This window comes from Eubalaena glacialis, chromosome X (assembly GCF_028564815.1).
Source record: "Eubalaena glacialis isolate mEubGla1 chromosome X, mEubGla1.1.hap2.+ XY, whole genome shotgun sequence".
Taxonomy (NCBI): domain Eukaryota; kingdom Metazoa; phylum Chordata; class Mammalia; order Artiodactyla; family Balaenidae; genus Eubalaena; species Eubalaena glacialis.
The window spans coordinates 109,779,829-109,804,136 of record NC_083736.1 but is presented as its reverse complement, the minus strand read 5'-3'; the positions used below and the strand labels follow the sequence as shown (position 1 = coordinate 109,804,136).

At 40.3% G+C, this 24,308-nt stretch overlaps 1 protein-coding gene across 4 annotated transcripts; it reads left to right on the top strand.

The window, feature by feature from the left end:
* The first annotated feature begins 6,840 nt into the window (after positions 1-6,840).
* Positions 6,841-22,379, top strand: LOC133082477 (uncharacterized). Of its 4 annotated transcripts, none has more exons than XM_061179078.1 (4): positions 6,841-7,272; positions 18,880-18,950; positions 19,132-19,272; positions 21,627-22,379. In XM_061179078.1, exons 1-4 carry the CDS (start codon positions 6,926-6,928, stop codon positions 21,656-21,658), a joined length of 591 nt encoding a protein of 196 aa, XP_061035061.1. In that variant the 5' UTR covers positions 6,841-6,925; the 3' UTR covers positions 21,659-22,379. The 4 variants fall into 4 exon arrangements, with proteins under 4 accessions (XP_061035061.1, XP_061035059.1, XP_061035060.1 ...); XM_061179076.1 differs by lacking the exon at positions 21,627-22,379 and adding an exon at positions 20,902-21,149 and having other exon boundaries at positions 19,135-19,272; XM_061179077.1 differs by lacking the exon at positions 21,627-22,379 and adding an exon at positions 20,993-21,149.
* The last annotated feature ends 1,929 nt before the right edge of the window (positions 22,380-24,308 follow it).

The following is a 24,308-nucleotide window of genomic DNA, read 5'->3' as shown; positions in this document are numbered from 1 at the left end:
AGGGGGCGGAGGAAGACTGGGAAGTACCGGGAGAGCTCGGCCCCTTCCGGAGGGCGAAAGGGTGGGAAAAAGGAAAGGGAAAGATGGGGTAATGCGGTCACAAACGGTTGGGATGCGAGGGAAGCTAGTCGCTTTCATCTACGTTCCGTGTAAGCTTCTAGGGAGTAAAAACTTTGAGAGACTAGACGGGTTTCATTTCTTTTGAAAGTTTGAAACTGCTCTATTTAATAGCCTGTTTGTTAGATGATAAACCACCTTGAAATATAATCAGAATAAATATAATCAAACAATGTATCGACTCATTATGATTTATGATAATCCAAGTTCTAGGATAACACGATAACAACTGCATTATAATATCTACTTTGAAGAAATAAATTCAGTTTTTGGACAAGTACTATCTTCTTAACTGAATACTAAATGATGCAACACTATGTTAATTGCTTCATTTCTTCATTTCAACTATCGTTTTCTGACCACCTGTTTGATCTGTACCAAATCTTATGTTAGGTTCTGTGGAATACAAAAATGAATAAACCAAGGTCTCTACCTTTTCAAAGAGCTCAGTAGATAGGTACTCAAACATCGACAAAATATTTGTAAGGTGCAGAACACAGAGAAAGGAGTAGCAAACTGAATTTGAGCTGCATCTTGAAAGATAAATAATATTAACATTTGCATTGTTAATTTATTATTTTTATTTACATAGCATTTCCTCCTCAGAGGGCTTTACGGTCTGACACATAGTAGGTGTTCAATAATTGTTTAGTGAATGAATATATGAATGAGTTGTGGTAATTTTAAAAACTCTTCTGGTAATACACTTCCGACTGAATACCACGATGAATGAAGCAATGGGATGGGTGTTTGGAGAGCAAAATATTTCCCTTTAGGCTGGTTCTTGATCATATTCAACTAAAGAACAAAATAGCAGCATTTTCTTCAACAATTAGAGCCATTTACTACCTTCATTTTCTTTTTAAAAAATATGTATAGGATAATATTGCATCAGTTTCCAAAAACTTGAATTGGCACTTATTTACCATTCAGTTGGAATGTTCACCAGGATATTCCAGAATAAAAACAGATCTACTAACTATCTCTAATTTTCTTCAACATAAAATCAGACAAAGATGTCATCATCTATCGATCTCTCATCTATTCTACATTCTCCTCAATAAAGTAAAGCCACATAGCATAACATCAAAGTAGTGTAATACAGCTGTATTTTCACATGGAGATAAGAAATCCAAATGAAATTCCTTAGGCATTTCTCCAAGGTTTGGTATTGTGGGAAAACAATCTATGTGGGAATTACTGCATTATTAGTTTTTGATTATGCCTTAAAATTATGAAAGTTTTATTGTCTAATATAAAAACATTTCATGGAAAATAGGAGTGTGCTGTTGTAAAAGAAACTAAGACAGATGGTAGTATTTTCCTGGTAACTGAGCACTTAACAAAACTAGTTAGCAGATTAATGACCATTTTTCTGAGTCATCCTCCCCCAAAATTTAGTAGCAAAAAAAAAATTTAGGAAATAAGACAAAGTACATTTTGAAAGTTTAGGATCTATTTATCTTTCAGTAGCTTAGTTGACTAAAACTAAAATGAGACATTTCTTTGAAATACAGATCACAGTGGCAGTAGCTGCCACTCTTGATATCAAATGTGTGTTGGTTACCTCTCAGTAAATTGTAAGATGCAATACATTTTCTTTTGCACCAGCACCAACAGCACCAAGGCCCCCAACAGAATTGCCTTCCCTTTGTCCCTTTCCTGAAAGGGCTTTAAAAGTGTGGAGCCACAACTGAGGTATGATGAAGGCCTATTACTTCGAAGTGCAGGAAACCGTCTCTTCCCTTCTGTCCATGTCGCTCAGCCCCTAACTCAGCAAAAACTAAGCTAAAATTTAAAAGCTACCTATAACCCATGCACCTAAGGTCAATTAATCTATGACAAAAGAGGCAAGAATATACAATGGAGAAAAGACAGTCTCTTCAACAAGTGGTGTTGGGAAAGCTGGATAGCTACATGTAAATCAGTGAAATTAGAATACTTCCTCACACCATATACAAAAACTCAAAATGGTTTAAAAACCTAAATGTAAGACATGACACCATAAAACTCCTAGAAAGGAACATAGGTGAAACATTCTTTGACATAAATCATAGCAATATTTTCTTAGCTCAGTCTCCCAAGGCAAAAGAAATAAAAGCAAAAATAAACAAATGGGACCTAATCAAACTTAAAAGCTTATGCACAGCAAAGGAAACCATCAACAAAACTAAAAGAATGGGAGAAAATATTTTCAAACAATGCAACTGACAAGGAGTTAATATCCAAAATATAAAAACAACTCATACAACTCAATAGCCAAAAAACAAACAACCCAATCAAAAACATGGGTAGAACACCTAAATAGACATTTTTCCAAAGAAGACATACAGATGGCCAATAGGCACAAAAAAAGATGCTCAACATCACTAATTATTAGAGAAATGCAAATCAAAACCACAATGAGATAACACCTCACACCAGTCAGGATGGCTGTCATCAAAAAGTCTACAAATAATAAATGCTGGAGAAAGTGTGGAGAAAAGGGAATCCTCATACACTGTTGGGGAGAACATAAATTGATGCAGCCACTATGGAAAACAGTATGGAGGTTCCTTAAAAAACTAAAAATAGAACTACTATGTGATCCAGCAATTCCACTCCTGGGTATATATCAGGAAAAAAACAAAAACTCTAATTCAAAAAGATACACGCACCCCAATGTTCATAGCAGCACTATTTACAAAAGCCAAGACATGGAAACAATCCAAGTGCCCATCAACAGATGATTGGCTTAGAGATGTGGTATATATATACAATGGAATATTATTACTCAGCCATAAAAAAGAAGGAAATATTGCCATTTGCAGCAACATGGAGGGACCTAGAGGGTATTATGCTTAGTGAAATAAATCAAAGGCAAATACTATATGATATCACTTATATATGGAATCTAAAAATAATACAGATGAATCTATATACAAAACAGAAACAGACTCACAGACATAGAAAACAAACTCATGGTTACCAAAGGGTAGAGGGAGAGGGGGAGGGACAAACTGGGAGTATGGGATTAACAGATGCACACTACCATGTATAAAATAGATAAGCAACAAGGATTTCCTGTATAACACAGGGAACAATACTCAATATCTTATAATAACCTATGATGGAAAATAATCTGAAAAAATTAATATATATATATATATATAACTGAATCACTTTGTTGTACACTTGAAACTAACACAATATTGTAAATCAACTATACTTCAAATTAAAAAAAAAGAATTTAAAAAGAAAAAAGTTACCTATAATTAAAGGGGATCCAATGATCAGGAAAGGAATTTTTTGGTAGGAAAAGCAGAGCAGACCAAGAAATCTGAGTGGCCTTAACAGCTGCTTTTGGGACAAGGTCTTTGGAAAGTTTCATTAATTTTCTGTTTCTCAACAAGTTATTTCACCTTTCACTTTCTTTTCATCTGCAGGCTTAACCCTACTTCAAACAACGTAGTAGCTTTTAAAGACAAGAACCTTTATCAAATGGATTTGGAGGTATCAATTGTTTCACATTCTAAAAAGATTTTTGATTGGCTGATAATGGAATCAGGTTTTATAACCATGTGTCAGTGTTTGCTTGCCTTTGCCTTTTTTGAACTTGATTATGAATTCCATGAGGCCAGCAACTGTCTTCTCCTGTGTTAAAATGTCAAGAATCTTGTGGATGCTTAATATATATTAATTGATGATGATAAAAGATAAAAAACCGGGACTTCCCTGGTGGCGCAGTGGTTAAGAATCTGCCTGCCAATGTAGGGGACATGGGTTCGAGCCCAGGTCCAGGAAGATCCCACGTACCGCGGAGCAACTAAGCCTGTGCGCCACAACTACTGAGCCTGCGCTCCAGAGCCCGCGAGCCACAACTACTGATGCTCACGCGCCTAGAGCCCATGCTCCACAACAAGAGAAGCCACCGCAATGAGAAGTCCGCGCACCGCAACGAAGAGTAGCCCCGGTTCGCCGCAACTAGAGCAAGCCCACGTGCAGCAACGAAGACCCAATGCAGCCAAAAATAAATAAATTAATTAATTAATTTTAAAAAAGATAAAAAACGGCATTCATTCAGTCCTAGAGCCCTTCCACTGAGTTATGCTTAGCTACAGAGATTTAGTAAGGTCACTACACAAGTATAAAAAGAAACCACAGTAAGGTATAGTGGAAAAAACAAAGACTTGGGCAGATGTGAGTGGGTTGGGATTCTGGTACTCCCACTTAGCTGTGTGACCTTGAGCCTGATTCTTCATCTGTAAAATAGAGATAATAATACCTTCCCATAGAGTTGTTTTGAGGATTAAATGAGTTAACTACCGATAGTGTCAAACTGCTTACAGTTTCCAAAATATGACATGCTGTTTACTGCTTTCATGTCTGTGCCTGGAACCCTGAGCCTGTAATAACCATTCCTTTTGTATTCACACTATGCCTCTCCTGTTGTTTGGCAAGTGCCTGGTCTTCAAGAAAGACACAACTCAAACACTAACATGTTTGTGAAGCCTGCCTTGATGGTAGATGATAGACAGATATGGTTACTTAATATTGAATGAATGAGTGTCTGGAACCCAGTAAGTGCTAAATATATGTTTGCTTTTTCATCACTCTCCCCTTTTCTGCTTTATCCCAACAATTCTCTCTTTAAGTGACTTGTTTGATACGGCTGATTCTCCTTTTCTTCTTAAAACCTTCTAAAGTCAATTGGATAAGGATATATAACCCTCCTACTGAGAAAGAGGAAGTGGATATTGCCGACAATAATACAATCTACCCCCCAAAAGCAACAGGTAGCTTATTTCGAATATGAAAAAAGTTGAGAGAATATACTACAAATGTGTCCTTTGTGAAAAATTACTTGGCAATATGAAATCAAATCTGACAAGAAATGAGTCAAAATGAAGAATTAAGAATGGACATTTTGCAGTGCGCCAGTCTATGTAAATGGAGGACTAAGACCAAACAACAAGGTTATGAATATGTGATAGAATGAAACTACTATAAACCCTGACACAATAAAAATCCATTCATTCATTTGTTCATTAAATACATATCACTTAGTACCTACTCTGTGCCAGGCAATGCTCTACACACTGTGGATACAATCATCATCAAGATGAAGTCGCAGTCTTCATGAAACTTAGATTCTAATGGGAGAGACATACAGTAAACATATTATCTAAATATATAACATAATATCAGATAGTAATGAGTGCTATGAAGAAAAATAAATAGCATAAAGGGGGAGAGAATAATGAGGGTGCTATTGTAAATAGTGTGGTCAGGGACGACCTCTCTGAAAAGATGATGGATGAGCAAAGAACGGAATGAACTAAGGGAAAGAGGCATGCAAATATCTGGGGAAGAGCACTCTAGGCAGTGGAACATGTCAGTGCCCTTCAACCAAAGACCATCAGGAACTTACTCATAGCTGACAAATTGGGTTTATTATTCTTTGCAGGCAGGGAGAATGAACACCATAGGGAACCATGGGGTGTTTCAGTAAGAGAATGTTAGAAAGAACCTACTATAGTATTTGAGTGATTTACGGGAGGGTCTAAGGAAGTGGCAGTTCGCTCTAAATCAGATGCTGTCAGAAAGCAGGGGCAATTGTATGATTGCGCATCTCAATAACCTCATATATAGGGAGGGCAGACTAGGGCAAGGATAAAGCTGTAATTGATAAAGTAGCAGTCACCCATTTTGGCCAAGAGAGGGGGTGTTTGGTGTTTTCTGGGTGGCACAGTGACTTTTTTTTTTTGTCTGTGCTTAGACAAAATTATGAAGTGGTCTTATTTCGTCTCACGTTGTCAGTCACCTAGTGACCTTGTCTTAGATTGGTGTTCTGTGAGTTTATGTCCAACAGAAGAACATGGCCTGAGCGCTAGCCAGCTTCCAGATATCAGGGGCTGCTTCCCAATCCATTTTCTCTAACAGCAAGTGAAAAGCCTTAGAATATAAGGAATAAATTTTAGAGGTGGTGGGAGAGGAGGGAGGAGGTATAATATTGGCTATCTCCTCATCTTTAGTAGAGAATAGTTAATAGTACATTATTATTGTATGGGACGTACTTATACTAAAACATTATTCATTGTTTAGCTGAAATTCAAATGTAAGCGAACCTACTGTATTTTTTTTTTCTTTTTGCTAAATCTGACAACACTAAAATAAAAACACTGTCAGCTGCATAGGAAATACTTTGAATACTTGGTGCTTTTTCTTCTCGTCCCACTTAGATTTTTATTTGAAATCAGGATAGACTCAGAAAAAAATATGTAATTCGATTTGAGCCATTCCTATATATTCTACATGTACACAGACGCCCACATCTGTGCATATATTGATATTATGTATATGTACTATGTACATACATACACACGAGAAACAGTAAGCACCCAATAGTATAGAATATGTAACACACACGCACAGAAGGCACCTGAAACACAAGCAGAATTGACTGTGTTGGTGATACGGCCGCTCAGTGAAATGTATCTTGTGGTCTGTCATCCTTCCTTTCGGTCATTTCAAGTACGAGGCTGAGAAAGACACGGTCTCCGATCCAACTTGGACCTGGCGCGCCTCCCGTGGAACCGGAAGGATGAGCGGAACCGATTGCAGCGGCGGCTTATTTACACGGATGCACACACCCCTTTCACGTCGGCGGGAGGCCACGTAGGCCTGGGGAAGGATTTTGCCGGCGTACCCGGAACGGTTTCCTCAGCTTTGGTTGGGCGGGGGAGGGTTGCGCAGCGGCGCGTTCTGGGAGCCGAAGAGACCGAGATCTTCCCGGGCTCTTGAGAGTGTTACCTCTTTCGCGGCAACAATGGCTCGGGTGTCTCGCTCGCGCAGCCCGGAGTGGGAAGCGTCGCAGTTCGTCGAAGAGCCCCGAGCCCGCGGGGCGGCCGCTCTCGTTCGCACTCTTGCTCTCGGCCCGGGGACCGGAATGGCCTCGGCCATCAGCTGGGTGGCCTCGGCCATCAGCTGGGTGGCCTCAGCCGAGGCTACCGAAACCAGCTCTGCGGCCCTGGCTTGCGGTGTCGTTCGCGAGAGCGTACCTCGGCACCTCGGTGCGCCCCTTCCGCTTCTGCGTCCTCGTCCGCTGAGCGCTGCCGCCACTCGCGCCGCTGCGGGAGCGACGAGCCGGGACCCAGCCTCCTGGACCGGGAGGAGGTGAGTGATGCGGCCGCACCTTCGCTCTGAGGAGCCCACGTGCCTTCAGAGTCCGCTTTATCTCTCATCCCGCTTCTGAACTGTCCCAATTAAGCATTTTCTACCTTCTTTGCGCCCATTTCTGTCTTTTGCTTCAGTCCACGACAGCTCCTTATTTGCCCTTTTTCTCCCTTAATTCTCACTCATCCTTGGGCCCCTTCATACCGTGCTCTGACCCCTCCACCCCCTTTCACCTCTGGTCTGGCAGAAGGCATGGCCAAGGGTCCCAGACCTATTTACTTTGTGTTATCATTTGTGAGCAAGTTTTTATTCTCCACTAGACTGAGTTCGTGGAAAGGAGGAGCCCGATTTTACTCATCACAGAATTCGCAGTGCCTAGCACTTAGTAAGAGCTCAACCATTGTGTGTTGAATGAATGAACAGATTGGTTTGAGATGATAACAGGATGTGTAAGTGGAAATTCTTTGTAGGGAGTTGGGAAAGGTTGAGATTAAGGGTTTAAACTGGAGAAGAGAAAACCTTCCCCCACGACAGGATTGGATGAATGTAGGAAAAGCGATGTGCGTAACTGCAAATGGGGCTACCTTGAGAAAGGTCTTGTGAAATGGTCTCAATCTTGACCTTGAGGAATGAGGGGAGGGTGAGATCAATTTTCCTCTAATGAAAGTGAGTATTGGAGCAGAAAAATAGTTTAAGAAGGAAAAGTTCTAATTATTGCTGTGTAAGTATTCATACCTCCCAAGTGCCTTGAATGTGTTAAAAATGAGAAATTTACAAACATTACAGGCATTGAGGGGCAGGTTGAAATTACAACAGTTGGGAGATGTCTTGATGATTCTTTTTCTTCCAGCAGTGGAAGGTAATAAAGCATAGTGAGGAGGAAGATAGTGGCTGGATTCAGACTGCCTGAGTTTGAAGCCCTGCTTTGCCACTTAATACTTGTATAACTTTGGGTGTCGAGAGTTTACCTGAGCTACTCTGTGGTATTGCTGCCTCAGCATCCATTCTGTTTGGAGGGACTAGCCCCCTCCTGTAAGCACATGCCCTAGATAGCAACCCGTAAAATCACAAGCAAATGTAAGTTCCTGATATGACTTCCCTAACAGCCCCTGTGATCTGCAGTCTCCCCTGCCTCCCAGTGCCGGTATGCTGTATGGCCCCCTTAGAGAAGACCCTCGTGGGGCTTACCAAAACCCCCGCTCTTTTGGTTTAAAATGACCAAAATGGCCCTAGCCTGGGAACCCCAAAGCACTCCACCCACAGACCATAATAAAGGCATGTGCCCCAGGTCCTGTCACTCTCTGCACCCTATCTTGACCTCCCCATGTAACCCCTCGAGGTGTGCTGGATACTTCCTACCGGACCTGTGAGTAATAAACTACTCTATTTCAATTTCTCTTGTGGTCTGTTGTTGAACTTTGGCTCACCATCTGGCACCCTGTGCTCCACTTAACAAATGTTAATTTAAAGAAGTCAAAACATTGGGCAAATTACTTAACCTCTCCAAGGTACATTTCTTCACCTGTAAAAACGGGGATAAAAATAGTGCTGACATTTTTAGGGTTGTTGTAATGATTTAGTGCCTGGAACATAATACACATTATGTTTTAGCTATTAGGGTTTCATACCTGGGAGCAGGAACAGTAAAAATAGTCCTGAGTTATATTGGAGACCTACCTCTCCAAGTTATATGTTTCAGAAAGGTCACCCGCAATCTGTGTCAATCAAAAACCAAACAGGTTATTTTAGAATCCTAACCAAAAGATGTAAGAACAGCTTGGATGAAATTTGCATTTGTGCATGTAGAACATAATTCATCTTGAGTCCAGATGAAACCAGGTAGCAGCAGGGACTGTTTTAATGGTCTCCTATTCACCCTGTTGGTGAGAGAGGTAATCCCTCCCTAGGGTTATGGGGCAGCTGAACATAGGACACCTGACACTGGACACATAAGATCCACTATGCAGGGATAATCTGGAACTGCACCTGTCCCTTTGATAAAGAGGGTTGTTTGGCTAGGGGACCTTTTCTGCAGGAGCAGAGTGGGAAGGGGAATTTGCAGTTAGGCCATTGGAGGCCCTACTGGTTTCCCCAGATGTCAAGGCAGTACATAATATTGGGCCTTAATTTTAGGCCCTACACCACAAGGACTGTGTGTCTTTACAGTCTGGCAGGCATCATTGACCCCTATACTTATATATTCCAAGGGCTGTTATTTGTATGTTTACTTTTAGATTATCTGCTTCTGGAACTGGGCGACCCTCTGAGTCCAAATCTGCATAGTTATAATACCTTTTCCCCTGAATAAAGAAGTAAAAAATAATTTATTTAAGCAATGAGACCAAATATATTTATTTTGTAAGGATAAAAAAAAAAACAGACATAAGCAGCTAAACTTTGGAGAATTGAGCCTCTGTTAGTTTTCTCCTTTTCTTTTTTTCAGTTTATGAGTAATAGCAAATACTAAACAGAAGAAATGACAGAAGAAGTGACAAACATTATAATAAAACAAAAAAAATTTAATGTCCTCCAAAGAGCAGATAGACAATGTACTCCTTTTCCAAAAAGGAACTAAAGGAAAAACAAAGAAAACAAACCCTGAATCTCACTGAATACAACTTTTGTCACATAGAACTTTTCAGAGCTCCCTTTATTTTCTACTTCTTGTAGTGCTTCATTTTTTTTCAAAATTGAAATATTTACTTGACAGAAAATTTTTGAATTTAGTAGAGAAATGGCAATACTGGTACATACATTAATTCAAAATATTTCTACTAAGCACCAAATAGTTCCCAAACTTTTCACCAAGAACCTCTTCATCATTGAAAGAATGCCTAAAATGTAATCAGTTTAGTTAGGTTTTTAATCAAGAAATCTAAAGCTGCCAATCAGTAGTGCTTCATTTTTAAAAATTGTCTTTACTAGTTCCTTGGTTTCTGAAAACTAAAGTTTTAACCAAATTGGAACAGACTTCTTTTTCCTTTCATAAATATGCATAAACAAATGAAGTTATTTCCAAATGTAAAACTGTTTCTGTCACATATTGCAGAAGATGAAATGAGCAATTAGGAGCTCTGTCATGCATGCGGCAGAAGGGATGCGCTTGACAGCCTCCCAGGCTGCATTTGTAGCCTGGCTGTTTAGGCTGTCTGTAGTCTGTACCATTTGATAGTACTATCAGAACATCAGACCCTAAGTGTTAAGTTTACATTTATACCAAGTTTTTATTAATTTAAAGTTTAAAACATAAAGGGAGAATAGAATAACTGGACTTGTTGAATTTGAATATATATAAAATTTATATATAGAGAGAGAGAGAGAGAGAATGGAATTCAGCTATTTTAAAATTTTTTTATTTCTATATTTAAATTTATATTTCATAACATTTCTACCTATTGAAATCCATGAGTTCACACCAGTACCTCAAATTCCAATCCATAGCACAGCGTTCATTCTAGCTTTCCCCTTTTTTCTAGAATTCACCTATTGAGTTATAATTTACATGCCTATATCTTCTGGAAAATTAAGTGAGATAGGATTAGAGAATTGGGAGCTCCTGAAGTATGAGGATTTTCTGCCAAGAATCCTTGTTTTAGACTGAATTGTGTGCCCCCAAAATTCATATGTTGAAGCCCTAACCCTTGAAGTGACTGTAATTGGCAATAGGGCTTTTAAGGAGGTAATTAAGGTTAAATAAGCTCATAAGGATGAGGCCCTAATTCAGTAGGACTGGTGTCCTTATAAGAGGAAGAGACACGAGAGATCTCAGTCAATCAGTATCTCTCTGTCTCTCTCTCTCCTTCTATCTCCCCCTTATCCTCCTCTCTCCCTCTACTCTTCCTCTCTCCCTCTCTCCCCACTCCCTCCCTCCCCTGACCTGAGCACAGAGGACACAGAGAAGAGGCCACGTGAGGACACAGCAAGAAGGTGGCAGTCTACAAGCCAGGAAGAGAGGTCTCACCAGAAACCAACACTGATGTCACCTTGATCTTGCATTTCTTTTTTTTTTTTTTAATTTTATTTAATTTTATTTATTTTTTTAAACAGCAGGTTCTTATTAGCTATCCATTTTATACATATTAGTGTATATATGTCAATCCCAATCTCCCAATTCATCCCACCACCACCACCACCCCCCGCCACTTTCCCCCCTTGGTGTCCACATGTTTGTTCTGTACATCAGTGTCTCAATTTCTGCTCTGCAAACTAGTTCATCTGTACCATTTTTCTAGGTTCCACATATATGCATTAATATACGATATTTGTTTTTCTCTTTCTGACTTACTTCACTCTGTATGACAGTCTCTAGATCCATCCACGTCTCTACAGATGACTCAATTTCGTTCCTTTTTATGGCTGAGTAATATTCCATTATATATATGTACCACATCTTTATCCATTCGTCTGTCAATGGGCATTTAGGTTGCTTCCATGTCCTGGCTATTGTAAATACTGCTGCAATGAACATTGGGTGCATGTGTCTTTTTGAATTACGGTTTTCTCTGGGTATATGCCCAGTAGTGGGATTGATGGGTCATATGGTAATTCTATTTTTAGTTTTTTAAGGAACCTCCATACTGTTCTCCATAGTGGCTGTATCAATTTACATTCCCACCAACAGTACAAGAGGGCTCCCTTTTCTCCACACCCTCTCCAGCATTTATTGTTTGTAGATTTTTTGATGATGGCCATTCTGACTGGTCTGAGGTGATATCTCATTGTAGTTTTGGTTTGCATTTCTCTGATGATTAGTGATGTTGAGCATCCTTTCATGTGTTTGTTGGCAATCTGTATATCTTCTTTGGAGAAATGTCTATTTAGGTCTTCTGCCCATTTTTGGATTGGGTTGTTTTTTTTTTGATATTGAGCTACATGAGCTGCTTGTAAATTTTGGAGATTAATCCTTTGTCAGTTGCTTCATTGGCAAATATTTTCTCCCATTTTGAGGGTTGTCTTTTGGTCTTGTTTATGGTTTCCTTTGCTGTGCAAAAGCTTTGAAGTTTCATTAGGTCCCATTTGTTTATTTTTGTTTTTATTTGCATTACTCTAGGAGGTGGAACAAAAAAGATCTTGCTGCAATTTATCTCAAAGAGTGTTCTTCCTGTGTTTTCCTCTAAGAGTTTTATAGTGCCCGGTCTTACATTTAGGTCTCTAATCCATTTTGAGTTTATATTTGTGTATGGTGTTAGGGAGTGTTCTAATTGCATTCTTTTACATGGAGCTGTCCAGTTTTCCCACCACCACTTATTGAAGAGACTGTCTTTTCTCCATTGTACATCCCTGCCTCCTTTGTCATAGATTAGTTGACCATAGGTGTGTGGGTTTATGTCTGGGCTTTCTATCCTGTTCCATTGATCTATATTTCTGTTTTTGTGCCAGTACCATATTGTCTTGATTACTGTAGCTTTGTAGAATAGTCTGAAGTCAGGGAGTCTGATTCCTCGAGCTCCGTTTTTTTCCCTCAAGACTGCTTTGGCTATTCAGGGTCTTTTGTGTCTCCATACAAATTTTAAGATTTTTTGTTCTAGTTCTGTAAAACATGCCATTGGTAATTTGATAGGGATTGCATTGAATCTGTAGATTGCTTTGGGTAGTATAGTCATTTTCACAATGTTGATTCTTCCAATCCAAGAACATGGTATATCTCTCCATCTGTTGGTATCATCTTTAATTTCTTTCACCAGTGTCTTATAGTTTTCTGCATACAGGTCTTTTGTCTCTCTAGGTAGGTTTATTCCTAGGTATTTTATTCTTTTTGTTGCCATGGTAAATGGGAGTGTTTCCTTAATTTCTCTTTCAGATTTTTCATCATTAATGTATAGGAATGCAAGAGATTTCTGTGCATTAATTTTGTATCCTGCAACTTTACCAAGTTCATTGATTAGCTCTAGTAGTTTTCTGGTGGTATGTTTAGGATTCTCTATGTATGTCATCTGCAAACAGTGACAGTTTTACTTCTTCTATTCCAATTTGTATTCCTTTTATTTCTTTTTCTTCTCTGATTGCCATGGCTAGGACTTCCAAAACTATGTTGAATGATAGTGGTGAGAGTGGACATCCTTGTCTCGTTCCTGATCTTCAAGGAAATGCTTTCAGTTTTTCCCCATTGAGAACGATGTTTGCTGTGGGTTTGTCATATATGGGCTTTATTATGTTGAGGGAGGTTCCCTCTATGCCCACTTTCTGGAGAGTTTTTATCATAAATGGGTGTTGAATTTTGTCAAAAGCTTTTTCTGCATCTATTGAGATGATCACATGGTTTTTCTTCTTCAATTTGTTAATATGGTGTATCACATTGATTGATTTCTGTATACTGAAGAATCCTTGCATCCCTGGGATACATCCCACTTGATCATGGTGTATGATCCTTTTAATGTGTTGTTGGATTCTGTTTGCTAGTATTTTGTTGAGGATTTTTGCATCTATATTCATGAGTGATATTGGTCTGTAATTTTCTTTTTTTGTAGTATCTTTGTCTGGTTTTGGTATCGGGTGATGGTGGCCTCATAGAATGAGTTTGGGAGTGTTCCTTCCTCTACAATTTTTTGGAAGAGTTTGAGAAGGATGGATGTTAGCTCTTCTCTAAATGTTTGATAGAATTCACCTGTGAAGCCATCTGGTCCTGGACTTTTGTTTGTTGGAAGATTTTTTTTAAATTAATTAATTTATTTATATTTTTATTTTTGGCTGCGTTGGGTCTCCATCGCTGCGCGCAGGTCTCCCTTTAGCCGTGGCAAGCAGGGGCCACTCCGCGCTGCGGCGTGCGGGCCTCTCGCTGCGGTGGCCTCTCCCGCTGAGGAGCACGGGCTCCAAGCGCATGGGCCCCAGCAGCCGCAGCTCTTGGGCTCTAGAGCGCAGACCCAGCAGTTTTGGCGCGCGGGCCCAGCTGCTCCACGGCATGTGGGATCCTCCCAGACCAGGGCTCGAACCCGTGTCCCCCGCATTGGCAGGCGGACTCCTAATCACTGTACCACCAGGGAAGTCCTGTTGGAAGACCTTTAATCAGTTTCAATTTCATTACTTGTGATTGGTCTGTTCATATTTTCTATTTCTTCCTGGTTCAGTCTTGGAAGGTTATACCTTTCTAAGAATTTGTCTGTTTCTTCCAGGTTGTCCATTTTATTGGCATAGAGTTGCTTGTAATAGTCTCCTAGGATGCTTTGTATTTCTGCGGTGTCTGTTGTAACTTCTCCTTTTTCATCTCTAATTTTATTGATCTGAGTCCTCTCCCTCTTTTTCTTGATGAGTCTGGCTAATGGTTTATCAATTTTGTTTATCTTCTCAAAGAATCAGCTTTTAGTTTTATTGATTTATGCTATTGTCTTCTTTGTTTGTATTTCATTTATTTCTGCTCTGATCTTTATGATTTCTTTCCTTCTACTAACTTTGGGTTTTGTTTGTTCTTCTTTCTCTACTTCCTTTAGGTGTAAGGTTAGGTTGTTTATTTGAGCTGTTTGTTGTTTCTTGAGGTAGGATTGTATTGCTGTAAACTTCCCTCTTAGAACTGCTTTTGCTGCGTCCCCTAGGTTTTGGATTGTCGTGTTTTCATTGTCATTTGTCTCTAGGTATTTTTTGATTTCCTCTTTAATTTCTTCAGTGATTTCTTGGTTATTTAGTAACGTATTGTTTAGCCTCCATGTGTTTGTGTTTTTTATGTTTTTTTCCCTGTAATTGATTTCTAATCTCATAGCGTTGTGGTCAGAAAAGGTGCTTGATATGATTTCAATTTTCTGAAATTTACTGAGGCTTGATTTGTGACCCAAGATGTGATCTATCCTGGAGAATGTTCCATGCGCAGTTGAGAAGAAAGTGTAATCTGCTGTTTTTGGATGGAATGTCCTATAAATATCAGTTAAATCTATCTGGTCTATTGTGTCATTTAAAGCTGTGTTTCCTTATTAATTTTCTGTTTGGATGATCTGTCCATTGGTGTAAGTGAGGTGTTAAAGTCCCCCACTATTATTGTGTTACTGTCGATTTCCTCTTTTATAGCTGTTAGCAGTTGCCTTATGTATTGAGGTGCTCCTATGTTGGGTGCATATATATTTATAATTCTTATATCTTCTTCTTGGATTGATCATTATGTAGTGTCCTTCCTTGTCTCTTGCAACATTCTTTATTTTAAAGTCTATTTTACCTGATATGAGTATTGCTACTCCAGCTTTCTTTTGATTTCCATTTGCATGGAATATCTTTTTCCATCTCCTCACTTTCAGTCTGTATGTGTCCCTAGGTCTGAAGTGGGTCTCTTGTAGACAGCATATATATGGGTCTTGTTTTTGTATCCATTCAGCGAGCCTGTGTCTTTTGGTTGGAGCATTTAATCCATTCATGTTTAAGGGAATTATCGATATGTATGTTCCTATTACTGTTTTCTTAATTGTTATGGGTTTCTTTTTGTAGGTCCTTTTCTTCTCTTGTGTTTCCCACTTAGAGAAGTTCCTTTAGCATTTGTTGTAGAGCTGGTTTGGTGGTGCTGAATTCTCTTAGCTTTTGCTTGTCTGTAAAGCTTTTGATTTCTCCGTCGAATCTGAATGAGATCCTTGCTGGGTAGAGTAATCTTGGTTGTAGGTTCTTCCCTTTCATCACTTTAAGTATATCATGCCACTCCCTTCTGGCTTGTAGAGTTTCTGCTGAGAAATCAGCTGTTAACCTTATGGGAGTTCCCTTGTATGTTATTTGTCATTTTTCCCTTGCTGCTTTCAATAATTTTTCTCTAATTTTTGCTAATTTGATTACTATGTGTCTCAGCATATTTCTCCTTGGGTTTATCCTGTATGGGACTCTCTGTGCTTCCTGGACTTGGGTGGCTATTTCCTTTCCCATGTTAGGGAAGTTTTGAACTATAATCTCTTCAAATATTTTCTCTGGTCCTTTCTCTCTCTCTTCTCCTTCTGGGACCCCTATAATGTGAATGTTGTTGTGTTTAATGTTGTCCCAGAGGTCTCTTAGACTGTCTTCATTTCTTTTCATTCTTTTTTCTTTATTCTGTTCTGCAGCAGTGAATTCCACCATTCTGTCTTCCACATCACTTATCCGTTCTTCTGCCTCAGTTATTCTGCTATTGATTCCTTCTAGGAATTTGTGTTTTTCATTTCAGTTTTGTACTGTTCATCTTTGTTTGTTTGTTCTTTAATTCATCTAGGTCTTTGTTAAACATTTCTTGCATCTTCTCGATCTTTGCCTCCATTCTTTCTCCGAGGTCCTGGATCATCTTCACTCTCATTATTCTGAATTCTTTTTCTGGAAGGCTGCGTATCTCCACTTCATTTAGTTGTTTTTCTGGGGTTTTATCTTTTTCCTTCATCTGGTACATAGCCCTCTGCCTTTTCATCTTGTCTCTCTGTGAACGTGGTTTTTGTTCCACAGGCTGCAGGATTGTAGTTCTTCTTGCCTCTGCTGTCTGCCCTCTGGTGGATAAGGCTATCTAAGAGGCTTGTGGAAGTTTCCTGATGGGAGGGACTGGTGGTGGGTAGAGCTGGCTGTTGCTTGGTGGGCAGAGCTCAGTAAAACTTTAACCAGCTTGTCTGCTGATGGGTGGGGCTGGGTTCCCTCCCTGTTGGTTGTTTGGCCTGAGGCGACCCAACACTGGAGCCTACCCAGGCTCTGGTGGGGCTAATGGCAGACTCTGGGAGGGCTCACGCCAAGGAGGACTTCCCAGAACTTCTGCTGCCAGTGTCCTTGTCCCTGTGGTGAGCCACAGCTGCCCCCCGCCTCTGCAGGAGACCCTCCAACACTAGCAGGTAGGTCTGGTTCAGTCTCCTACGGGATCACTCCTCCTTCCCCTAGGTCCTGATGTGCACACTACTTTGTGTGTGCCCTCCAAGAGTGGAGTCTCTGTTTCCCCCAGTCCTCTCAAAGTCCTGCAATCAAATCCCGCTAGCCTTCAAAGTCTGATTCTCTAGGAATTCCTCCTCCCATTGCCGGACCCCCAGGTTGGGAAGCCTGACGTGGGGCTCAGAGCCTTCACTCCAGTGGGTGGACTTCTGTGGTATAAGCATTCTCCAGTTTGTGAGTCACCCACCTAGCAGTTATGGGATTTGATTTTATCGTGATTGTGCCCCTCCTACCATCTCATTGTGGCTTCTCCTTTGTCTTTGGATGTGGGGTATCTGTTTTGGTGAGTTCCAGTGTCTTCCTGTCGATGATTGTTCAGCAGTTAGTTGTGATTCCAGTGCTCTCGCAAGAGGGAGTGAGAGCACATCCTTCTGCTCCGCCATCTTGAACCAATCCTCGATCTTGGATTTCTAACCTCCAGAACGGTGAGAAAATAAATTTCTGTTGTTTAAGCCACCCAGTCTCTGGCATTTTGTTATGGCAGCCCTAGCTGACTAATACAATCCTGAACCACAGTAAGTCTTTTAAAAATGTATTTTAAAATATTTTATAACATTTATTAAATCCAGTGCCTATTTTAAATTTTTTAATTAAGTGAGGAACTTTAAGTGCATCTCACATACTTCTTCTTTCTTGTGATTTATCCTTTTATATCCCTTAAGTTTTAAAAATATGGAACATACCTAAGAATTAAAACATGTTGCCAGTGGATTTTAGCATGCTAATTGTTCTTTTTAAATTATAATTCATGGGGTGCTAATTTCCTATTCATAGAAGTGTTCACTGTTAAAACAAATAATGCATTTATGTTATTTTGAATTATTTTTTTTCTTCAACTAACCCAATAACAGATTGCATGCCAGATCTTAGCATTACAAAGGGATTTTAAAGATGAATATGCTGGTATGGTTTTGTTTAGTTAATTTTCCTATATACAATACTATCTGAAGGCTTAATACTTCTTCTTTTTCCTTGTTTCTTTTCTCTTTGGTGCTATTCATTAGCTGCTGCTTCCCTCTCCTCTATTTTCTTGTCTACTTTAGGTTGAGTTGAGACAATGTGCTTCACAGATAAACTTCTAATTTGTGACTAATTGATAAAGCATTATTATTAGAAACTTGTACTTACAGATATCCTTATAAGAACCTGAAATCAGAGAATTAGAGTTGGAAGACACCCTAAAAATAATTTTCTAGGCAATACCTAAATTATTCCAGATGTGATGTTAAGAGGAAAAAAACTCTGTGATATGGAAATTCCCTTTTTAAGCTATTGTAGAATGTTAATAATACTCATTTTCAGAATTCTCTTACAATAGGATGAAATCTCCATACTGTAGTGTGTTAGGTTCTTGCTCTGGGGAGACAGAACAGTTGCTACTGTACCATATGTCTGTTCCACATGTAGAATGAAATTATGAAGTCTTCCCTCAGCCTTCTTATCTCCAGTTTCTTTCATCTTTCCTTATGGTTCCTATTTCCCTGCATTTGCCCTGTGGTTTCTTCTGAAAATATAAATCCTTCATGCTGCTTTCAGTGTGAATAACATTTTGTTAACTCGAAAGCATTATGCAAACGTAAATGATTATTCTGTTATTATGAAGGTGGTTGGCCGATAAGCTGTAATGTTACAAAAGCAGTCCGGTGCTGGCTTTGAATTGTTCTTGGACAAGCAATTTGTTACTGAAAATTTTTAAGTGTATATTTTTATACTCTGTGGTCCATATTTTATCACTTTTCTGATTCTTACTACAATTTTCTTTAAATTCAGCTCTGATGAACATACACCAGTAGAGGATGAAGAGCCAAAGAAAAGCACCACTTCACCTTCTACTTCAGAAGGTATTTTTTAAATATAGGACTTTTTTATTGAGAAGTTTAAAAAATACGTTTATAAATAGTTGAACATTAGACTTTACTCAAATCGCCTGTCATCAATTCCTTTTCAGTATTTTTAATACAATAAAATTGATGCTCAGAAATACTTCTTTAGAAGTTAGTTTTTTATTTGTATTTTATGTAGAAGAAAAGAAGAAGACGACGAAGTCTAGTCATTCAAAAGAAAGACCCAAGAAAAGGAGGAAGAAAAAATCATCTAAAAGAAAACACAAGAAGTATTCTGATGATAGTGACAGTGACTCTGATTCTGAAACAGACTCCAGTGGTAAGAAAGCCAACATCCTTCTGTGAGCCTTGCTTCAAAACTAGTTGTACTTCTTGAAAGCTTATTTTAGAAGAAGGTTCTTAAAAACAGTAATAGCCAAGAGTTTTGAACACTCACTGACTTTGTGTTGGGCACCCTGCTAAGTGCTTGATATGCATTATTGCTATTTAATCCACACAGTCACTGTAGGACACATCTTAGAGATGGAGAAATGGAGGCCCAGAGCAGGTTATAAGTACTGCACCCAAGGCCACACAGTTGGGATTCAAACCTAAGCCGTGTGACTCCAGATTGGTTGTGTGTAGCTGTACAAGGCATGTGGCACCGAACCAAGTTGGGGTTAGTCTGTGAGACGCGTGGTGCCAAACCAAGCCACAGGGGGCTGCCTCAGCCCAGTGGAGCGGCTCTTTTGTGAGATTCTCACACTCAGTGGGCGCCTTTGTGCAATTTTCAAAAAGGTGCACCATAGGGGACTCCCTCAGGCCAGCAGCTGATTTATGTATCACACTTCCTGTGGGGCGGCACATCACAAGAAAGTCACCTTTTTGTGCCCTCTCCTGGCTGATGACTGACAGAGGGTGCCCCTCTGGGGACACGTTACACTAAGGCACCCCTTCCTCTGATGTCACCTGGGTTTCCTGGCCCTCACTGTCACCCTTCTTCCTCACTGCTGGAAGGCTGAGCTTTCTTGAAGCGCAAATCTGAGCATGGCGGTCCCTACTTAAAATCCTTCCGCAGTTCTCCATGGCCTTCAGGGTAAAGTCAGATCCCGATTGATCTCTCGCATCACACGTACCCTGTGGCTCTCCTGCAGTGTCCTCTTTGGCCTAAGAATGACTTTCCGTCTCCTTGATACTGCACGTCCTTTCTCTTGACTCTGTCGCTTGATACAGAGAGTCCATCTGCCTACAGTGCTGGTCTCTCCCTGCACGCGGCTTGGCTTACTCATTGCTATGATGGGCATGCATCACTTTTGTAATGAAACTGATTTTAAAAAGAACTAGCTTAAGAGTCACCTTTTCCTGGTCAACCGTTCCTCAACCACCCTCCCCAAATCAGCCTGATTTTGAGACTCCTCTGTATGCCCAGAGCACCCCATGCTTCCCCCTCACTCAGATTCTACTTGCCTCTTTCCCTGTGTCTCCTCCACTAGAATGAGCTCCTGGAAAGCAAACTCCCAAACACACACATCATGAAAATACTCAAACACTGAGAAAAGTAAAGGGAGTAGTATTATTAATGCCATGTACAGTACTTGTCACTCAGGTTTAACATTTGTTAGCATTTTGACATACTTGCTTCAGATAGGGATTTTTTTGTTGAGATAGTCAAGGTAAAATACACTAAATATTTCTGTATGCAACGCTTTAAAAAAGGACATTTTCCTACTTAACTACAATACCATTATCTCACCCAGTAAGTTAATAATTCCCTATATCATCTAATACCTAGTGTGACTTTAATTTCTATGCTTCCAGTGCCTAGCACAGTTTGTGACATAAGCGTTTGAATGAGTGAATTTCTCTGATATAACAAATGGGACAGCAAAAGCGTACTTATCTGGTCAAAGGTATTAACATGGGGACTTCCCTGGTGGCACAGTGGTTAGGAGTCTGCCTGCCAATGCAGGGGACTTGGGTTCAAGCCCTGGTCCAGGAAGATCCCATATGCCACAGAGCAACTAAGCCCGTGTGCCACAACTACTGGGCCTGTGCTCTAGAGCCTGCGAGCCACAACTACGGAAGCCTGCGCGCCTAGAGCCTGTGCTCCGCAACAAGAGAAGCCACCACAATGAGAAGCCTGTGTGCCACAACGAAGAGTAGCCCCTGCACGTCGCAACTAGAAAAAGCCCGCACGCAGCAACGAAGACCGAACACAGCCATAAATAAATAAATAAATAATAAATAAATTTATAAAAAGGTATTAATGTTTAGAGGTAAACTTTTTTTTTCAATTTTAATGTGTTTTAATTTTCAGATGAAGATACAAAGGAAAGCAAAAAAAAAAAAGCCCAGCAAAAGAAAAAGAAGAAACACAGATGATTAGGTTTTTTTCTTTAATTTTTATTATGGAAAAGGTCAAATATATATACAAGTATAGAGAATAGTGTAATGATCTCCCATGTACATATCACCAACTTGAACAATTATCAACTTGTGGGAAGTTGCCACCACCTCCCAATTATTTTGAAACAAATCCCAGATATCATTTCATTTATAAACAATTCAGCATGTTTCTCTAAAAGAGAGACATTCTTTCTTTTTTAAACATAACCACATTACCATTACTATGCCTAAAAATTTAACAGTAATTCCTCAGTTCTTATCACACTTCATTTTTATTTTGTTTTCTAGCCTGGCAGTTTCACATGAGGAAGACAGTATGAAGAAAGCCAAGGTCTGACCGCTTCTTTTCAGTGATCCATTAATCTGGAATATTAATCAGGGCCTCCCTCTTGCTTCGAGCAGCAGTAAACCAAAATGTTCCCTTTTAGTGTTTAATCGTCAGATCTAGGGTCCTTTCAAGGACGCTGAATGAGACAAAATACATTTGAAGGCATAATTGTCACTTCTGAGCCGGGGAAGACACAACAATATGGCTCCTGTGGTGGGGGGAGGGGTGAAAAGGGAGAAGAGCCTCTTTCTGGCCTCGATGGAGGCTCCTCTTGTGTTCCCTTTGAAGCAGCAGTTCCTTTGGGCCAGAATGGTTTGTTCCCCTATATCCTTCACAAAAAGGGAGGGTAGTGAACAGAATCTGGAGCATCTAGAACAAAACTAGGTGAATATTTGGATGCTACCTTCCCATAAAGCCCTATGAATAGTAATTTCTTAGGAAGGTTCCTTTAGAGTCCAGGCTTGTGCTTGAGCTCCTCATCATGAATGGAGCTCGGCCCCATTTTGCAGCACACTGTTCTCTCACTAGCGACTTTTCCCACCTCATCTTACATGTGTATGTATCTGAGAAGTGCAGGGTCTAGTGATAGTGCTTAGGGACGTCACCTCATGAAAAGAGACCTTCTTGACATTCCTTAGCAATTCTTATCCATATAATACTAACCCCATTTGGCACATAAAAACAAGTATACAAGAGAATCACATCTTTACTGAAAATACAAAAAATATGCCCTATTAAAAACACAGTGCACTGTTTTCATTTATTCAATTCATTTATCAGGCATTTGGTGAACTGCTCTTGAGGTGCTATGAAAAATTTCAATCTGGCAAAAAAATACTTTGGAAAAACTCATAGAAAACATGTCTTACAAGCTAGGGACTAGAAAATGAATGCTGATGACAGGGACCCATGCCAGGCCAAGCAAAGCTAAGCCAAAGGAAGGCACAGGTGGAGGAGGCGAGGGCAGACAAGGCAAGGATGGCATGGGTGGCCCAGGTATTTGGGGCTGCAGTGGCACCAGAGGAACCCAACTCCAGTTGGGTTCCAGAATGAATATGGCATTATAGGGTCCATCCAGGATTATGATGACAGGGTGACCCATGGCCACAGGGGATGTATTTCTGAGAATTAAACCCCTCTGATACCTCCAACACTTGGCCCTCCCATTCTTAAACCAAAACTTCAATCAGAGGGAAAAAAGGGATTGGTTTAGTATGTTGAACAGTTAATGTCTTAATAGAAAAACACAACATGCAAATCTATATGCTATTGATGAAATGGAAGAAACTATTTCATTATTGCTCAAATATCTTAGGAAAGTTAATACTGCACCCCTCCCTTCAGCCCACGCTTAGTGATCGTAGGCTATACGTGCCAAGCTCTGGTCTAGGCTTATTGCTTTGTTCCTGTCCTCCCACTTTTAGTATTCTTTAACTATTTTCCATGTCCTACATGCAAACCAGCTAGTGAATTGCACTGTGTCCTTGCTGTTAATGCTTTGCCTGGTAACAGGGTAAAGACATGTTAGTGTTCTGACAGCAGTCTAGCTGCTCTGCCCCTCCTCACTAGGGACAGTGTCACCCTGGTGATGGGGGGAGCTGAGCATGGTAAAAACTCAACCCCTTTCAAAGTCATACTGAGGGAAGCAGCCCCTATTTTAAAACCCCATCTTCAGTCTGAAGTAAATAATTAATAGGAAGGAACGTGTTGGATTTTTAGACAGAAGGCTTCCTTCAAGGATGACTAAGGGGTCATTCACCCTCTGAAACATCTTGAGAGTTAGAAAGGTGGTCTGGCAAGGGGGCCCAGGGGGGTTGTGACTTGTCTTACTGGGACGTGAGAGTTGCTGAAGATCTGGTCACTGCCTTGATATCTTAGTCTTTAATGCTAAAGAAAGTTCAACCTAACTAGGTTCAACTCCATTCAAACCCAGTTTATGCCCAGCCAATAATTTGGAGGGAAAGAGGCAGACCACTGTCAATTCTGCATGTGCCAACCTGCCCTCATCCTCCAGTCTTTATGGGCTGTCAGCTAACCCGGTTCTACCTCCAGGTTCAGGATTCTGGCTGGAAGGTGATGTTGCCGGAGTAGGTCCTGCCAGCCCTACTCCTCAACTAGGAGATCCCAACACCAACAAGAGTTCTAAGGCAGGAGAGTGGAACTAGGCATTTTAGAACAAGGTCAACAACAGTGTGGCACCCCCGTGTTCACTGCAGCATTATTTGCAATAGATAAGGAAACAACCTAATTGTCTATCCACGGATGAATGGATAAAGAAAATGTGTATACAGGCACATGTCAGAGATATTGTCGGTGTGGTTCCAGACCACTGCAACAAAGCGAATATCGCAATAAAGTGAGCCACACGGATTTTTTGGTTTCCTAATACATGTAAAAGTTATTTTTACACCATACTGTAGTCTATTAAGGTATGCAATAGTATTATGTCTTAAGAAACAACATAAAGGGCTTCCCTAGTGGCCCAGTGGTTAAGAACCCGCCTGCCAATGCAGGGGACATGGGTTCGAGCCTTGGTCTGGGAAGATCGCACATGCCACGGAGCAACTACGCCCGTGTGCCACAACTACTGAGCCTGCACTCTACAGCCCACGTGCCACAACTACTGAGCCTGCGAGCCACAA

Excerpts from the sequence above, each read along its gene's own strand:
- LOC133082477 (XM_061179075.1), top strand. The coding sequence starts at position 6,926 with ATGGCTCGGGTGTCTCGCTCGCGCAGCCCGGAGTGGGAAGCGTCGCAG. Across the intron at positions 7,273-18,879 it reads GCCTCCTGGACCGGGAGGAG|CTCTGATGAACATACACCAG; the intron begins GTGAGTGATGCG and ends CTTTAAATTCAG. Across the intron at positions 18,951-19,131 it reads TTCACCTTCTACTTCAGAAG|AAGAAAAGAAGAAGACGACG; the intron begins GTATTTTTTAAA and ends TATTTTATGTAG.